This window comes from Macrobrachium nipponense, chromosome 3 (genome assembly GCF_015104395.2).
Source record: "Macrobrachium nipponense isolate FS-2020 chromosome 3, ASM1510439v2, whole genome shotgun sequence".
Taxonomy (NCBI): Eukaryota; Metazoa; Arthropoda; class Malacostraca; order Decapoda; family Palaemonidae; genus Macrobrachium; species Macrobrachium nipponense.
The window spans coordinates 73,966,287-73,985,001 of NC_087202.1; the positions used below are offsets into that span (position 1 = coordinate 73,966,287).

The 18,715-nt window shown below is 38.3% G+C and overlaps 1 protein-coding gene across 1 annotated transcript in view; it reads left to right on the top strand.

Annotated features, from left to right (window-relative positions):
• The window catches only part of LOC135222423 (ubiquitin carboxyl-terminal hydrolase 8-like), a 148,686-nt gene that overhangs the window by 118,240 nt on the left and 11,731 nt on the right, over nt 1–18,715 (top strand). Inside the window, exons 13-15 of the mRNA XM_064260509.1 lie at nt 3,718–3,957; nt 5,577–5,707; nt 12,658–12,756. Of these exons, the coding sequence (XP_064116579.1) occupies nt 3,718–3,957; nt 5,577–5,707; nt 12,658–12,756 (470 nt within the window). The remainder of the gene's footprint in view (nt 1–3,717; nt 3,958–5,576; nt 5,708–12,657; nt 12,757–18,715) is intronic.

The window sequence follows — 18,715 nt, forward strand, 5'->3', positions numbered from 1 at the left end:
CCTCTTCACATGTGACGGCGGTACCTGGGCATAAATCAAACTTCTTCCGCAAGGCGTCGAAGTTTCACATAGAAATCAGCGAAAGATTCTCCTTCCGATTGCTTGCAGCTAAGTAACTCTCTTCGGCGAAGTACTTCATTCCTTAAACCCTTTATATGTGACTGTAAGGCGTCCAGGACTTCATCTACAGGCTTATCTGTTGAGGGAGATATTTGAAGTGTGTGTTCTAAAACACGCTGCGTTTCCAGGGTTAAACACATCCTCATCTGGATCATTTGCTTTTCCCGTGGAAGCTTAGAAAGATCCACCATGACAGCATAGTCATCCCACCGACGTCTCCATTCCTGAACATCTGGAATGTTGCATCTGCCTTCAGTGGGGGTGGCGTTTGCGCGGTTGCTTTCTGTGGTGGTGGAAGAGAGGGTTGACTGGAGTTCGAAACCACCTCTGTGCCAGGTGTAAGGGTGGGACCTGAATGAGAATGGATGATTTGGTGGCAAGAGTTTTGAATGAGGGCAGTAACCTTGCATTCTCCTCTTCTCTTCTAAGATCATCTTCTCTAAGGCGAATTGTTTTCTTGTTCCCTTCTTCTTTCTTCTTCACGTTGTCTGTCTTGTCTTCTTGTTTCATCTTCCTTTCTTTCTTCTCTCATCCTCATACAAGCGAGATTCCTCCTAAAAACTTAATCAAAGCGAGGAAATCTGTCCCAGTAGCTTGAGAGGTATATGGCTGGTAGTGGGGACTTAAGAGTGGTGGGAGGGAGAGACTGGATGCTCCAACACTCCCCCAACACTCAGAGTGTGGGGCGCCCACATTACTGGATTGCCACTGTTCTGTGGGCTCTTCTAATTGGTCTGCAGGCGTACCTTTCGAGTCCGTCATTATTGCCAATGTGCAGTGCGCAAGAATAAAGTTTCAACAAGAAAATTATTAAAATTATTCCAAACGTCTGATACAAGAATAATAAATAAAATTCGTTAAAGCGTGAGTGTGTGCGTATGTGCGAGAAATACGTCAGCCAACGAGGGGACTAATGATGCGATAGTGTCTGCCTACGGCAGCTCACATCCAAGGCGACGTTGCCAAGTCGAGTCCTGAATCTCAGTCATCCCGTGATATGGCATGAAGTGCGGGTGTGACAGTCGGTGCTCCGGCAAAGCCACCAACAGAATAAATGGGTACTCAATAAAATGACCATAACATCACTGAGCACACAAAAAAGGCACTATAAAAGCACAATGCACTTCACAGTACTTGAGGCACTACACTGCACATGACATAGAATATATCAGCTGGGACACACACGAAAGCACTTTTGAACTAAACGTTCATCCATATGGCCATGACCGTCCGGTTCCTGAAGTCCAAGTCTTGATAATCTTCACACAATACGACACTTCCGTTCAGTTCACTGCGCCATGTATGTGTTGGTAACTCCTTAACCTTAAGTGGAGGGGCAAGGACACAACTTGAATGTAGGTTCTAAATGTCTATTGTAGAAATATACAAGATCCAGGGGACAAACAGCAGACAGCTTAACAAACGACAGACGAGACGAGACTGCCTCACGAGCAATAATTACAATGTTGCCAATACTTAAATGTTGCCATATCATATTACTGGACTTAACATGGGATACTCTAATGGCGCGCAACATGTGAAATAATGTTTTAACATAATAACAACGTAATAATACTGGTACATGTGAAATGCGTCTTTTTCATGTACCTACAGGGGCAATGTAAACATTGGGCAGTGGCGCATTGCTAAAAAGGTTGTTGCTTCTTGACTAAAAATCCAGAGGCCAACCACATAGCTGAAAATTCCATATTAGAGAAGCCAAAATTTTTATATCAAACCGCTTGACCTTCCTTGTGTAGCACCAACTCCTGCTCTTGTAGCAGCAGAAACTTTGGAAGCAGAGTACTTGCCCTTCCTTGTGTGGTCAGCCCTCTTGTTCTTGTAACAAGTCCATTGATTGGCTTATTGGCCCAGGCAAATGCCATAGATGAGACTAAAGAATATTGCTGGCTTCAAAAAGTGGAACATGGCAAGTGATGCTGCAAAGAACCTCAAGTAAATGCCTACAGTGCACAGCATGAGGTGCACTGACAGCACTAACCCCCGACAAGGATTTTTACTATCTTGATATAAATTGAGAAGTGTAAATTTGATTTCTTGTGTTAGCTGTTTATCTAGATTAGCCAGTCTTGCTATTCAGCAGCCCCTAAAAACTTGGGCAAGGGTATTTCTTGGATTATAAATCTGAAGGGCTTCTAGTTACCAAAAGTTTTAAATTTCTGTGATTGCACATCCTATTGCTTTGAATTCTGTTGTGACAACAGAAGCATTGTTGAATTGGTGTGTTGGCAGAATGCCTGCAAATACCATGCCTGATGGATATTTGGACCCATTAGTATATGTTGTGTAGTGTGAACCTGTATTTCCTATGGTTTCTGTTACATTGTTTATGTTCTAGGGTACATATTTAGTTAATAATTCAATATTTCAAGAGTGTACAAGTTCATACCATATGCATAATCCAAGGAGAAGGTAACTCTATTTCTAGGTGAACTTTTATAATATTTATATTTATTAACTCAGTCTTGGCTGTAATTGAAAAAATGAAGTGAGTGATTATATATATATATATATATATATATAATATATATAATATATATATATATATATATGATATATATATATATATATATATACGTATATATATTGTGATTTTTGATATACTACACAGTATTATTAAATCACGATGAAGAGTTTCAGGTGGTTCTCCACTTTCAATTTTGATAAAAGATTGTTAGGAAGATCCAAGTCCTGCATTATGATCTGGCGCCAGACTTTTCAAAGTTGTATGTGGGGCTAAACTGACAAAATTACACAAAGCACAGCACAGTGCCATAATTCAATAAAAAGCATTGAACAACAACTTAAGCTATAACATTTTTTTAACTAACAAGGTAATCAAGATAAAGAAAGGTGGGAAGAAATGGATGAGAAATGCCTTCTTTGATGCCAAAGTAACATTAGAACTCTTGTTGAACAAACAAAAATACAGGTTACATAGATGGAAGCTTTGCTATGGATGGATGTATACGTAACAATGCAGTTCTTGCCAAACATGGTAAATACTGCTATTGTCAGTTATTGAAATCACATTTATCACCTTCTTTTCATGACATTTAATTCTGTATTATTCAATTTTGAAAAGTATAAAATAAATTTTTTAAGTACTGCTCAGAAATGCCTTTTCAGTGTGATTGATTTTTGGAAGATAGGAGTTTTCCAACCACTACCCTTGCACATTTTTATGATTTTAATGAGGTCTGTCATTAATTTTAGAGCTGTAAATGTTATCTTCTTAAATAATAGAGCCTGCATAGACTATTAAAGGAATGTATTTTTGATATTTAAGATTGCCCTGATAAATTTCTGATAACTCACTTTGCGTTAACTACTAACCCTCAGATATCTTTTTCTTTTCATGGTCAGTGTTCAAAGTATGTACTTTGTTAATTACATATATGTAATTTTAAGTTTTTCAGTTCAGGCATTTCTTTAATACTAGCTGCAACATATGTAAATTTCAAAGAGGAATTTTTCCCAATTCATTGTATGGTTATCTTTAATGTTACATTTTAGATGGATTACCCATAATTAAAGAGCTTGTTATTGAAACTAATTACAATTTGATCAAAACAGATCACAGGAAAGAAGTTGCCAATGAAGGAACAGAATTATGACGACATTCCAGATTATGTAGCAGCAGAAAAAATGCAAGAAGAGTTGCGGAGGAGAGATGATTCTATAGTATGCTCACTTTTCCATGGTCTTCATCGATCTGTTATTGAATGTGACACCTGTTCTCACAGGTCACTGACTTTTGAACCATTTTCTATCATTTCCTTATCTTTTCCATCAAGTGGACGTTGTACATTAAGAGTAAGTAAAATGCTTTTCATTAAGAGTAGATAAAATGCTTTATTTTGCTGTTGAACACATCATCAGAGATGATGTGTGCTATGTTTTTATTCATAATTTTGTCTAGTTATTGGGAGAAGGTTTTAATTAATAGATAGAATAAAATTGTGTGCAGTTGTGGAATATCTTTTTAAAAAGTTGTCTGAATTGCAAACACATCATTACCATTAGCTGTGGTAGTTGGTTGGTCTTTCCATGAGTGATTGTTATTATATAAAATGTGTAGTCTTAACAGATACTTCATATTTCACAGTATGAGACGTTGAAAGCTGTCGGGGTTGGTGCTTTCATGCTGCACCAATTTCTTTGCATATTTTTTAAGATTGTAAAATATGATCTGGTTTTAGGCATACGGATGCTACTGACAGCATGAAAATATGGTTTGATTTTAGGTATATTGATGCTACTGACAGCTTTATCAAATATTTTTTTCTCTTGCTGAAGTGTTTAAGCACTTCTATTTTCCACTATGATTGGCTTAATTAATAAGATTGTTACCACAGTGGACCCCGTGTACTATTCAAGGGGGATGCATACCAGACCCCCCCACGAATAGCTGGAATCCGCGAATACTTAGAACCCTTATAAAAACACTTAAAACATCGTATTTTGTTAGTTCAAACTCGAGAAAACCCATTAAAAATGCTTATACATAAATGGTGTTTTTAATAGTTTTATCACAAAAAGTGCATTTAATCATGAAATTAATGTAAAAATACAGTAATTTGTGGATATTTCTCATAAAAAAAAAATACTGATTATGCGAATTTCCTGCAAATAATGGGTAGATGTGATCCATAGAGAAATCTGCGAAGATGCGAGTCTGGGAATGCCGAGAACGTGGGTAAGGGGGGTCCACTGTATTTTGACCATATGTGTTTTCATACTACATTACCTGCTTGCCCTTTGCCAGTTGGTGACTGCACTGTAAGCTTCCAAATTCTTGAATATGTTCCCTTGCCTGAGGATACACTTGAGCATAATTTAATTTTTTTAATGTTATGATATGTTGTTCTTTCCTTAATTAATTAATTCATTCATTTATTGTTAATTTTTTTTATTTAGTATTTGTTTCACTGTATATAAATATAGATTATTTAGTTATTTAATACTGATATGATAGTCCTGTGATTGCTTTAGTAAAATTCAGTATGGCAAGAGAACAAGCAGTGAAATGAAAAGTATTTGATCACAGAATTGAAAAGACTTTGAGAAAAGAATTTCTAGAGGGATTTCAATCTGCAATTGGCTTTTGATTGATTGTATATATCATATACATCAGTGCACTTGCAAGGTACATTAAATGGTGCTAAGATTTTTTGCAGTGCCCTTTCACTTCAACCTTCTTTCCCAGTCTTGCCATCTTACCATGTCCATTTAAATTCTCATTTAAGAACATATCTTTTGGATGAGCCCTGTTAGTGTTTAGCAGTGAGACTCAGTGATCTTTTAATTTACTTTGAATAAATAATAAAGATAATCTGCTGTGTAAAATAATGTATCATTGAATATTACTGTCATTCTTGAATGGACATATACACTTGAGATTGACATTGATAGTGGTTTTATGTTTCCCATAGGAGTTACTTCAGCATTACTATAAGGACAGCAGGATTGAATATAAATGTTCCAAGTGCAAAAGATTACGGGGCTGTGTACGGAAACTTGACATTTGGAAACTCCCTCCAGTGCTAATCCTCCATCTAAACAGGTAAAGGATGTTATTGTAGTTTTATTTGAAATACAGTAGTACATATGTTCATTGCCAAAGATTTTAAAATCCAACACAGTTAGCTGTGGTGTTTAAGAAAAACCGAGGTCACTTCAGTAATAAAAGGGACAGCAAAAAAAATTAACAAGTTTTTAAGAAGTTGATGAATATAATTCAACAGATATTAAATGTGGAATAGTTACGATAACTAACATTAGGAAACAGCTGTTACACAATTTGATTATGTTAGTCCTTGCACTTTTTATCCCAGTATTTTGCTTGAAATAATATGTGGTTCTTAGTTATCAGAAATAGTAATGAATTATTCAAAGGGCCAAAACTTTGGTGAGCCCAATTGAATGTGTGATAGTTCACATTTAGCTAACTTAGATATAATGTGCATTATGAGTGGAATCTACCAAAACTAAGTATATGGAGGCATATTTAGATACTATATGATGAATATGCTGGTACCAACCAATGTCAGTTACTTTGTTATGATAATTCCTTTTATATACTGATGGTTATTATTAATAGGGCTTAGTTTTTCCAGACCTCTGAGTCCCAAGTAGACTCTTCTCAGGCTGGTTAGATATACACTGATGGTAATAATGATAATAATAATAATAAAAATAATAATAATTAATAATAATAATATCATTTAAGTAAATACAGTAACACCTCAATTTCACAGACTTCTTTACTTATCATCTACTACATAACAGTTTTTAAGATTAATTTTTCGCTATGCTTGTGATGATATCATATGGGTGGCAAAGGGGAGCGCTCCAAACAATTTTAATTTACGATCACATTTGTTCACATCTCTGAATGTTCTTAAACAGGACAGTGTCTGTATGTGCATTCAACACTACTTTGGGGTTGCTTGTGTGTGATAGTAGTGATATTTGATTGTGAGTATTAGTTTAGATAGGTTGATATATTGTAACTGAAGCCTTAAGTGCAACATTTTGTGTGGAAAATTGTCATATTTCTGGATGTTTTGTGATTAATACACAGCTATACAACATTCAAGTATAGTATACTACTCTTATTTATTTGGATTCTATCATCATTAGGTTAGCATATGTTTGCATAGGCTAGCTAGCTAAGCCAGGGGTGGAATAGCAAATTTTTATTCAAGTTGTATTTTTCATAGCTTAAAAACCTTTGGCCTTAACAATAGGATAATAAAAAAAACTGGCCTACGTCCAATGTGGCCATATTACCAAAGGTTGACTGAGCGCCATAGGCTAGGCTTGGTATAGTATTTATTGTAATGGGTAGGCACAAAACTCTTAGCTAATAACAAAATATTAAAAAACAAGCCTAATTATTACAGTAAATTAATAAAATATAAAAAATAAGATGCTAAATCAGTCGCACAAATGCCTCTTTCATACTTCTCAATAATTTTTTTATGTTCAGTTGTGGTTCTTACCATTTTCTCTTCTGCTTGTCTGCAATGGCTGTCTTGGGACCCATGATTGAATCAAAATATAATACAGAGCGCCCCAAAAACTAAGGAAATATTCCTGTACAAGCATGTACTTGCTCAATACTGTAGCAGCAGAGTGGACTGACTTTAAACAACAATGCGAACTAGCGGTGACTGACCGAAACACTTTTGTTTACAAAAATCATATGGTTCATTGGGTCAGATTCTTGTTTTTGCTCAAGCTCTTATGCAAAATTTACTCAAAATTTTGCGTCAAAATCTGATTATGTCGAGTTTTAATACGGTTGAGGACCAAGGTTCTACTGTACCTACCTCAGATAGGTTGTTATGAGGAAAGAAGTGAATATTTAAGGAAGCACTAGAAACAACAATTAGAATGGTAAAGGATGGAGAAAATAGTCATAGGTACAGATATGAATGGTCAAGTTAGAAAGAGTAGAAGTGGATAAGGGGTTCATGGAGGCCAAGGATTTGTGGAGTAAGGCTTGAAGAAAGAAAGTATGATTTGAATTAGTTTGTATTAACACCTGGTTTGTGAAGGCAGATTGTCATTTAGCAGCACGTATATGAAAGTGGAAGAATACAGAGCCTTATGGTTAGGGAAAACAAGAACATTTTAATCAATTTTAAGGTAATCCTTCATGAGGCGTGTGAAAGAACTTTAGTTAAACTATGGTATTCTCAAAAGAACTGTGAAAGTAACGTGAGAGGTACAAAAGATAAAGTCATCAATTAAGAATAAATTTAAGAGTGAGGGGAGTTCGTAATGTAGAAAATGTAAGAAATCTGCTGAGAAAGCAGTTGGGTAAAAAATTGGTCATGGAGTGTCAAAAGGGGATGATAGGTGGTGGTGGAATATAGGGTATAGGATTATTCTGTGGCTTTATAGGATTAGAAGGCAAAACATGCAAAGTGCTGAAGAATAGAAAGGGAAACTAAGGACATTGGTTATGGCTCCTTACAGAATAATATACTTAATGAAAAAGCAGACAAGATCTGGGTTAGTCAGGTGGCATTAAATTGGAACTGGAATATAAAATTTAGGCTAAAGGTCAAGTGCTGGGACCTATGAGATCATTCAACACTGAAATAATGTCAAAAAATGTATTAGGAGAGGGTGAAAAGTAAGATGGAGGAAAGAGAATATGAACAGAGGTATAGTGAAAGGAATGAAAGGGGTTACAGCATGTGAGGTACACTGACAGCACTACCCCTTATGGGGAGGTGGCCTTAAAGAGAAAGAAATATCTTGTAAAAGGTTGAAGCATAGAACAAAATTTGCTTGATTATTATAAGCATCTTTTAAACCTCGACAGAGATAGAAGGGGCTGGGGGAGTTGAGGTGGGTGGAAGGGCCAGTGATGGAGATGTAAGTAGTATATAAGTAAAGTGAAGAATGCCAAAGCTCCAGGGTCATCAGAGGTGCAAATTGAAATTTAAAGGCATAGTCTGGTGTAGAAGGGAAAGAATGGATACTGGAACTGTTACAAGCAATTTTGGAGGAGTATGGAAGGCCAGGTGACTGGGAAGAAAGCCTGGTATTAAAAATGCTTACAAAGAAGGAAGATATTACAAAGTGTGGTGGTTATAGAAGCATTAAGCTAACAGCACATTTGGTGAAGGCCTTAGAAAGATTACTTGATGGGGGGTTACAAGTAGTTGTGAAGATTGGTTAACAGCAGTAGGTTTCATTAGAAGGAGAGGCACAGTTGATGCCGAGTCCTTGTAATATGACTGTTACGGGAAAGAGGCTAGAAGGTAATCAGAAGTTGCACTGTGCACGTTAAGACCTGGAGAAGGCATTTAAAAGAATACGAAGGGAGGTAGTGTTTTGGAGTTCATGAAAGAGGAAAGTGCCGGAAAAGTTAGTTAGGTTAGGTTAAATTATTTATTAAAGAACAAGAATAGCAGTAATAAGAGCTTGTGGCAAAAGAGAAATATTTGAAGTCAGAGTTTGTTTACTACATCAAGAGTCAGGATGTAGCCCATTTCTGTTTGTACTGGTCAAGGATGTATTGAGTGAAGAGATTAAGAATGAAAAGCTATGGGAGTTATTATATGCAGCTGATCTTGTGATTATGGCAAAGACTGAAGAAGAATTGCTAAAAAGTGTAAGAAGCCAGGAGGGAGGGTTGAAGCTGAGGTTGAAAGCAAGATAAAAGCAGCTGGGGGAAATGGAAGGTGGTGGTAGGGGTAGTGGGTGATAAAAAGGAGGATCTGTTGTATAGTGACCAGACTTGTGATGATTATGGTTCAGAAACATGGGCACAAAGAAAGAACGGGGAACTAAAGCAGAAGCAGAGATGAGGATGCTGAGGTGGATTTTGGGATCTTGCTGTGTGCATAGAGTAGAAAGTGATCGAATATAGAATTTAGGCCAAAGGCCAAGCACTGGGACCAATGAGGTCATTCAATGCTGAAATGGAAATTGACAGTAAATGGTTTGAAAGGTGTAACAGGAGGAAAACCTTGCAGTTGCACTATGAATCAATTGATAGGAGAGGGTGGAAAGTAAGATGGAAGAAAGCGAATATGAAAGGGGGTACAGTAAAAGGAACAAAAGGGGTTGCAACTGGAGCCGAAGGCACGATGCAAAGAACCTTAAGTAATGCCTACAGTGTACCGCATGAGGTGCACTGACGGCATTACCCCCCTACGGGGATTAGAAACTGAAGAATAAAGGTGAAGAGGTTTTAAAGATACTGATATAAGAGAGATGAGACAGAGGGTTTGGACATAGAGTATGGCTGAGTGAGGAAGGAGGGCTTGGATGGAACCTGTTAGGGGCAGGATGAGGAGGATGCAGAGAATTAGATGGTATGATAAAGTGAGGGAGAATTTAGATGTTTTAGCTTGTAGAAGATGCATTAAGGCAAGTGACTTTAGCTTTGGGATGGCAGTGAGGATGAATAGGAAAAGGTAGTAGTTGTCCTATGCTAGGCAATTCACTTTTCTTGTAACTATATTTTTGACATGCATACACTCCCTGGCTCCTATAAATGTACATATTTAAATGGAGAGTTATTTTAAATGTAGTTACCCAGAGTTGCAAATCTACATTTGTGAGGTTCTTTCAAAGGGATTTGAAACTGAAGCAATAGGATTTGTATTCATTGGGATCATTAGTTGCAAGAATTCCAGTTTCATCCTTGGGAGAGGCCCTAGGGAATCACCTCTTTCATGTTTCTAGTTCTAATATTTCTCATCTAATCATCTAAAACACACCTAGGGACAGGGATATCAGAGCTTATTAGCCTCTACATCTCATGTGTATGTTATGTTTTTGTTCATACGCAAACAAACTTTTGATCTTAACAATAGGATAATTTCTAGTGCCCAGCTGGATCTGGTTAAATCGCAGATGAAAGCAAGGAATCTTATGAGATCTGGCAACGCGTCCGTATATTGGGTGAAGAGTGGTCAAGGACCACGCATCTACGCCACCACTTCAGTCTTTTCTTAACCGCCTGGGCGAGAGTTGTATTTTACCTCTCTCGGCCTTTACCCGGTTCATTGCCCGTTTCGATTATGTTTTAGTGTGTGTGTGTATGTGTGTGTGCTGTTATTATGGATTCTTCTGCTCCTTCTTGTCCTTGTCAACGTGTGTGCCGCGGAACTCCAGGTTTTCCGTGTTCTCGTTTTTTGGCTTCGGATGTGACCGACCCCCACGTCACTTGTATTAGGTGTCGCTCTAATGTTTGTACAATAATGAATCCTTGCACAGAATGCCGTGCATGGCCTAAAGAGCAGTGGAAGTTACTTTATAGCAAGAGAGAGCATCATAGGGTTTCTACTCTTCCTTTGTGGGAGGGTTTTTCTTCTCCTCTTCCCGATGCTTCATCTCCTGCTGTGTTCACACCCCATAGTAGTGTTAAGCTTTTGTCCCCTTCCTTTTCTTCCATCGATTCGTTGTTGGAAGTATCGGGAGGCTCAGGGTGATTTATGTAATGTCACCCCTTCTTCGGGAGTTAATTTGATTCCCGAGAGGGAGGAGGCTTTTTCATTATTGTCTTTTATTGCAGAGTTGGAGGCGTCCAAGATGGTGGTGCTTTGGGGGATGCTTGGGCTATGGGGTTCACTGTCCTTGGAGGGTTTGCTGACGCCCTTCATGGATGCTCGCTACCCCCTCCTCATGCTGTCCATCCCCCCCCCCCCCCACCCCCCCCCCCATTTGTCTTTTTTTTTTTTTTTTTTTTTTTCCTGACTTAGCCAATACTAATTGTATAAATGGACATATGGAAGTGCTTTACTTTAGAGTTTAAAGGGGCTCATTCCCACCTAAGATGACCTGAGTTGCCAAACCTTGGTTTCTGACCTGTCCTGATTCATGAGTGCTTTAATGGATCTATCAGGTGCTATCACCACTGAAGGCAATCAGCAATCTGTTTTTGCCACTTATGATAAGTTATAACTCAGCAATATATGAGTGTGGGGCTGTAATCAAAGATTTAATAAAACAGTTTTATCATAAAAATCCAGAACTCTCAGCCCCAATGATCCTGGAGCTTCATATCTCCCAGACTATAGAAAGAATGAGGTAAGTGATTGACAAGTACCTAAGGCTCCATATGGTGCATGTACTATGCTAGAGCTGATCTTGTTAGACAAATCGATGGAAGAAAAGGAAGGTGCTACAGGCACACAAACTCTAGCATCATGGGGTGTGACTGAGGAAGAAGATGAAGCATCTGGGCGAGGTGATGAAAACCCTTCCCATGAGGGAAGAGTCGAAACTCTTATGATGCTCCCTCTTACTATAAAATAACTTCCAATGCAATTATGATGCTCCCTCTTACTATAAAATAACTTCCAATGCAATTTAGGCAACGCACAACATTCTGGGCAGGGATTTGTTATACATAGTACAAAAATTAGCACGGAACCTACTGCATGTGGTCCGTAGCTGAAGAAGCCAGGAAACGAGAACACGGGAAACCTTGAGTACCCGGGCACCTATGTTAGCGAGGGCGAGAAGACACAGAGGAAGCCATAATAACACAAGCACACACACACGCAGACAAGCAAAAGAGCAAAAACAGGCAAACAACTGGGATGGCAGAGAGTAAGCAACTGCATCGCTCACCCAGGCGGTTTGACTAGTTTTCACCTGATATACGCACGTGTTGCCAATCTCACAGATTCCTTGCTTTTTAATCTCCGATTGTTTAACCGGATCCAGCTAGGTGCTTGAAAATTATTGTATTGTTAAGACCTCAGGTTTGTAGCTATGAAACATAACAAATTGCCTTAGAAAATGTGCAACTTTTATAGAAGGGAGGGAAAATTTATTTGAATTTTTTTTCTTACACCTTGTGCATTTGCATGTCTTTCTCTTTCCATTGATGTGTTTTTCTTAAATTGGCCAACCTCAAAGTTTCCCAGGCCTGGGGTGCTGCATACTGATTTTTTTAACCTGGCTCTTAAGGGTTAAAAAAAATTAGTGATATCCACAGGTTGAAGAATTTAGTTTAAAAGTGTTAATTTCTTTCAGGTTTGAACATGATGTGTTGATGAAGAAGAAGCAAAATTTTGTAGATTTTGCATTAGAGAATTTGGATCTGGGGAAGCATACAGCAATGAAGAATAACAGGTAATGTTGATCATATCTTTTTTGTATATACCAGTCACATGATGATGACTAGAAAAGTTTCTTGACATATGTCTGGTAGATATACTTACTTTACTAATTCTAAATTTCTAAACTGAAGGAGAATTTTCAGTTCTCCCCTTTTCGTACTGGAGAAAACAGGGTCTTTGTTTTGATATATACAGGACTTTACTATATTATTATTTTTAATCAATCCAGGTATTAAATATATTGAATAAGGTCATCCAATGCAAATTTTAAATGAATATGGGTGGCAACTTTTTGGTGGACTGAAACTATTAGGAGTGCTTATGCTCCTATTTGCCACTATTTTATTTTGCATTTTATCCCTGCTGTAAACCTACCTGATTATTGAAGCTTAAGGAAAAAAGAAACTAAAAGTCTTTGTAAAGATTCCATTATGACACACGGCAAACACTGTAGGTGAGTTGTAGGCTGTTGGGGCCCTTAGAGGCACTGCAGATGAAAGGTGTAGCCAGCTTGCTATGTAGTGACAACCATCGTTATTTACTCGACCATAATAATCATTTTACCAAGTAAAAATAAGTGATCACAGTATGAAATGAAACTTCAGTTGCTCTCAGAAAGAGAAAGGGAGAACATATCACACTGCAATTTGGTCCATACCCAGCCCCATCAAGTCCCTTTAACCTTTACAGACTAATGTCTCAAAAATTATTTCACAATCAAATATTCATAAAAAATCCAATGTGTGCTCAGTTGCATTGAAATTTTGGCATTCTGTTGATATTGCTAAGGCAACTGAATGGTCACACTCGGATATTTACAAATATAAAAATACAAAAGCTAACTGAATATTTTACTATGTCATATGGGCGTGCATAATAACATGGCCACTTTACAGCATTTAGATAATTTTAAAAGAATTTTATGGTGAAGCATTTAAGACACTTCTGAGATACTAACAAAAAGTAAAAATGCATTGATATTGACCAAAAGTTGAGGCTGCTACAACAAAGTATTAAGCATAACATTATGACCTCATAACTCAAGACATTTAACCCCCCCCCCCCCCCCCCCCCCCCAAAAAAAAAAAACAAAAAAAAAAAAAAAAAAAAAAAATTAATGTATGAAATTTCAACCCTTATATCACAATACATTTTTCATAAATTTTTTACACCAAAGTAGCTAGGGACCTTGAAAAAAAAATCTTGAAGAATCAAGAATATAGTATATAGTACCTATACTATTCTTTTCATATTCCATAATGTAGATGCTTTTTTACACAAATACAATACCATGATCCATAATTCTGTTACCATCAGTAGGGATGGCTTCATGTTTGGGGATTTTATGTTTCCTCGTTAAGGTACAAGGGAACCAGTTAACATTGAAAAAAGGCTGTTAGCAATGATATACTTGAACTTAATAGGAAGTACAGTGGTACCTCAACGTACGGAATTAATCCGTTTTTAGGTGGCCGCCATAACCTGAGCTTTTCGTATCTTGAACCGCATTTTACATGTAAATTGCCTAATTCGTTCCAAGCCCTACAAAAACACCCCAGTAAATTTTACAATAAAGCTAAATTGACCAATAAACAATGAAATACAACAATATGGACCATTCAGTACCTAACTTAATACGTACTACTTTTATGTACCTGTAAATAAAGTGTATTAGTGTACATGGTATACAAGAAATACTGTACATACATTGGTACGTATGTAGTAAAATGTGGGACCTTACCTTTCGAGTGAGCCTATCTCCAAAAGTGGCGACAGAGGAGGACAAACGGCAGAAAATTTGTTACGTAGTACGTACACTTAACGAAACACATTAAAAATGTCAGGAAACATAAACTAAACTTTACGAAACACATTAACAAAACCGTAACACTTTACAAAACACTTAAAATTATTATTATTATTATTTTTTTTTTTTTTTCCTTTTTTATACTTTTTTATACTTTACATTTTTTTATTTTTTTTTTTAAATACAAAATTTCTATTTCTTCACCACTTTCAACTTTCTGTTTTTTGTAGTATCAATTGGATCTTCCTTTTTGTTTACTCCTACTAAAGGCCTCTTTAAAAAATAACGATCCAAGGAAGATTGCTTCTGCCTACTTTTGACAATGTTCCTGAAACAACTCGGGCAAACATCATCGAACTGCACAAGCATACAAACTGTGTAAGCCTTTTCGGGTGTCTCTCTTCTACAAATGATTGCACCTTATGAAAAGCAGCTAGAGCATCCTTAATTTCTGCCGTTGTCATAGGGTCGTCCTCCTCCTCCTCGCCGCTGCTAGAGAACCCTTCTTGAACGACATTATGTTGCATGGCCTCCAACTCCTTCAGGTCATCCATCGTAAGCTCCTCTTGGTGCTCCTTGAGAAGGTCATTGATGTCGTCCTCGTGGACTTGCTGAGTGCAACGATCTCGTCAAGATCTGGTTGCGAAACAGTTTCAGGATCGTCAACTGTTCCTGAATCTGCACCAGCTTTGCCCACATCGAATCCCTTGAAGTCTCGAGATGATACGGCATCAGGCCAGAGTTTCCTCTATGAAAAATTCAAGGTTCGCCTCGAAACCTCCTGCCAAGCTTGATCGATGAGTTGGATGCATATCACATCAAAATGCTCCTTCCAAAATTCACGCAAGGTGAGGTTTGTGGTATCGGTGATGTCGAAACATCTCTTGAAAAGATGTTTCGTATACAGCTTCTTGAAGTTCGATATCACTTGCTGGTCCATGGGCTGGAGGAGAGGGGTGGTGTTAGGCGGAAGATAAAGAACCTTGATAAAAGAATACTCCGCTAGGATATCTTCCTCGAGGCCAGGAGGGTGGGCAGGGGCATTGTCCAACAACAGCAGACATTTCCGAGGGAGGCACTTCTCTTCCAAGAATTTCTTCACTGTTGGGCCGAAACACAGGTTTACCCACTCGGTGAACAAAAGTCTTGTTATCCAGGCTTTCGCATTAGCCCTCCACATCACTGGAAGCTTCTCCTTTAGCACTTTGTGGACCTTGAAGGCTCGAGGAGTCTCCGAATGATACACAAGTAGGGGCTTCACCTTGCAATCCCCACTGGCGTTCGAACAAAGTGTGAGCGTGAGCCTGTCTTTCATAGGGTAGCTTCTCTTCCTGCGTGATGTACGTCCGACGAGGCATTTTTTTCCAAAAGAGGCCAGTCTCATCACAGTTAACTTGCTGAGAACTGTAGCCTTCCTTGATCGTCATCTCGTTGAATGTCTTGATAAAGGCTTCGGCCGCTTTCGTGTCCGAGCTGGCCGCCTCCCCATGCCGCACCACCGAATGGATGCCAGTCCGTTTACGGAATTTCTTGAACCACCCGTGAGAAGCCTTGAAGTCTGGGGTTGGCGTCGATGTCCTTTCTCCTCTGTCGTCTTCGGCCTGGGCAATTAAATCGCCGAAAATAGAGCTGGGCCTTGTGGCAGATTGCTGTCTCGGTTATCGTATTGCCAGCGATTTCTTTGTCTTTTATCCAGACAAGAAGCAGCCTTTCCATCTCGTCGTGCACGTGGCTCCTCTTGCTAGACAAAATAGTCACGCCCTTGGAAGGTGTAGCTGCTTTGATGGCTTCCTTCTGCTTAAGGATGGTGCCTATTGTTGACGGATTTTGGCCATATTCCTTGGCAATCACACTCAATCGCATGCCAGCTTCATACTTTATAATTATTTCCATCTTTGTCTCCAAAGAAAGCATCCTCTTCTTTCCATGAACTTCAACTTTCTTGGGACCCATGACTACGTATATACTGTACATAAGTAAGTTATGTAGTATACGTATGTACGTACTAAAGTTCTCACACACACACGATAAAGTAGTACTACAACGAAATCACTAACGAATTTACATTAATAAACTAAATCGTATAGAACGAACGAATTTGGCGTGAGTATAGAAACGATGCTGCTACCGAGTGGCCGAAAAAGCATGCCACTACATAGATGCATGATGGGAGAGATGCTGACCAATAGGAGAGCAGGATCTTATGGCAGTGACTAGCATCAGGAACCAATGGGAGAGCGGGAGGATGGTGGTGAGTCTACTCAGTTGGCGACGTGCGAGTTTTAAAATTGTTATCGGTGGTCCGGGCGAATCTCAAGACTTTACAGCAACACCTTTCGTATCCTGAACTATTTTCGTATGTAGAGCCAAAAAAATCTTCATATTTGCTTTCGTAACTCGAATTTTTCATAAGTTGAGCCTTTCGTATATCGAGGTACCACTGTATAATCTTTTAACAGTGGGGAAAAAAACTTTTCAATGAGGACAAGGAAGCCTTCAGTGAGGAAAATGAAGGAAATGAGAGATTAAGGGGAGATGAGTGTCCAAATTTTGAAATGGCCAATGAGATAATGACAGAGGTAAAGGAAGGTCTGAGAAAGATGACAGCAATAAAGCTGCTGGGCCATATGGCATACCTGTGAGACATTAAACCTGAGTTAATAGGGAACAGATATTGTGGGAGCTAACGATACAAATTATGGAAAAGGAAATTATACCAAAAAAAATGGAGAGAACGCTGATACCAATTTCAAAAGGGAGAAGAGACATGCAAAATTATGAGAACTGTAGTGGCATTAATTTATTGGCCCATACCCTGAAAATATTTGAAAGAATTATATACTGCAAGATAGAAAGGCACTAACCAGGCTTTATGCAAGGGATTGATGCAATTTGTTAAATATACTCTGTATGCCAAGTAATGGAGAAGTACAGAGAGAATCATAAAGCTCTTCAATAGACCTCTTCATATGGTCTTTATTGACCTAGAAAAGTATATGATAAGAGTGCCTAGGCAAGGAGTGTGGAGAAGTTTAAGGAGTCTGTTGCACCAGAAAAATGTGTTGTTGATGAAATGTATAAGATGGTAACCACCTTGAGAAGTGCAGTCCTTGAGAAGTGGAGTAAAGGTAACTAGCAGCTTCCAGGTTAAGGTAAGACTATAATTCAGGGATCAGCAGTGAGCTCCTTCTTGTTCACCATTTTGCTGGATGTACTGACTGAGGATATAAGGAAGGTGCCCCCTTGGTCTATATGTTCTACGCTAGTGGGTGGAGATAAGCATAAAATAATAAAGAGGTTAACATTGAATTCAAGCCACATGGAATTATTGGAGGGGGTCTCGGGTATACTCTGCAACAAGAAAATCCATATTATGCTAAATGATGCAATACATTAGTTGATGGCAAGACCTGCTATGTTGTGGCACCATTGAAGAAAACGGAACAAAATTAGTTTGGTGTGGCAGAAATGAGGATATTCAGTTGGATAAGTGGAGTGATAAGAAGAGGTACGATAAGAACTGAATACATCAGGATCAGCAGAAGTTATTAAAGTGCAAGATAAAGCCCAAGAGTCAAGCTTGAGATGGTTTCTGCACCTGATGAGGAGGGATGATGATTAGCAATATGTTGTAGAAGCGATAATGTAAATGGAAGTGCTAGGAACACAAAGGGGAGGAAGACCTAAAAGGCTAAAGGACCAACTCCATTCAAGTAAACATGTGAGACAAAGGAATAGATAGTGATAGAAGATAGAAATACCTGGAAAAATAGTGACTGACTAGGGATTAAGCTATGTGGAAGTACAGGCAGTCCCCGGGTTACGACGGGGGTTCCGTTCTTAAGACGCGTCGTAACCCGAAAATCGTTGTAAGCCGGAACGACGTTCTTGAAAACATGTCCACAGGGAAAATTTCACTAATTTGCAATTTTTCTTAAGGCCGTATCTCTAAAATTATCACTAATTTACTTTTTTCATGTGCAACACTGTGTATTCACAAATTACTGTATATTTTCATTAAAATACAAGAGAGAGAGAGAGAGAGAGCAGGATCGTAGCGAGAGAGAGAGAGAGAGAGAGAGAGATTACATAAAACCATTAAATTCGTTGACCATTGTATGGCATTGTTAAGCTCCGAGTGTCACTAGAGTTATGACGAAGGGAA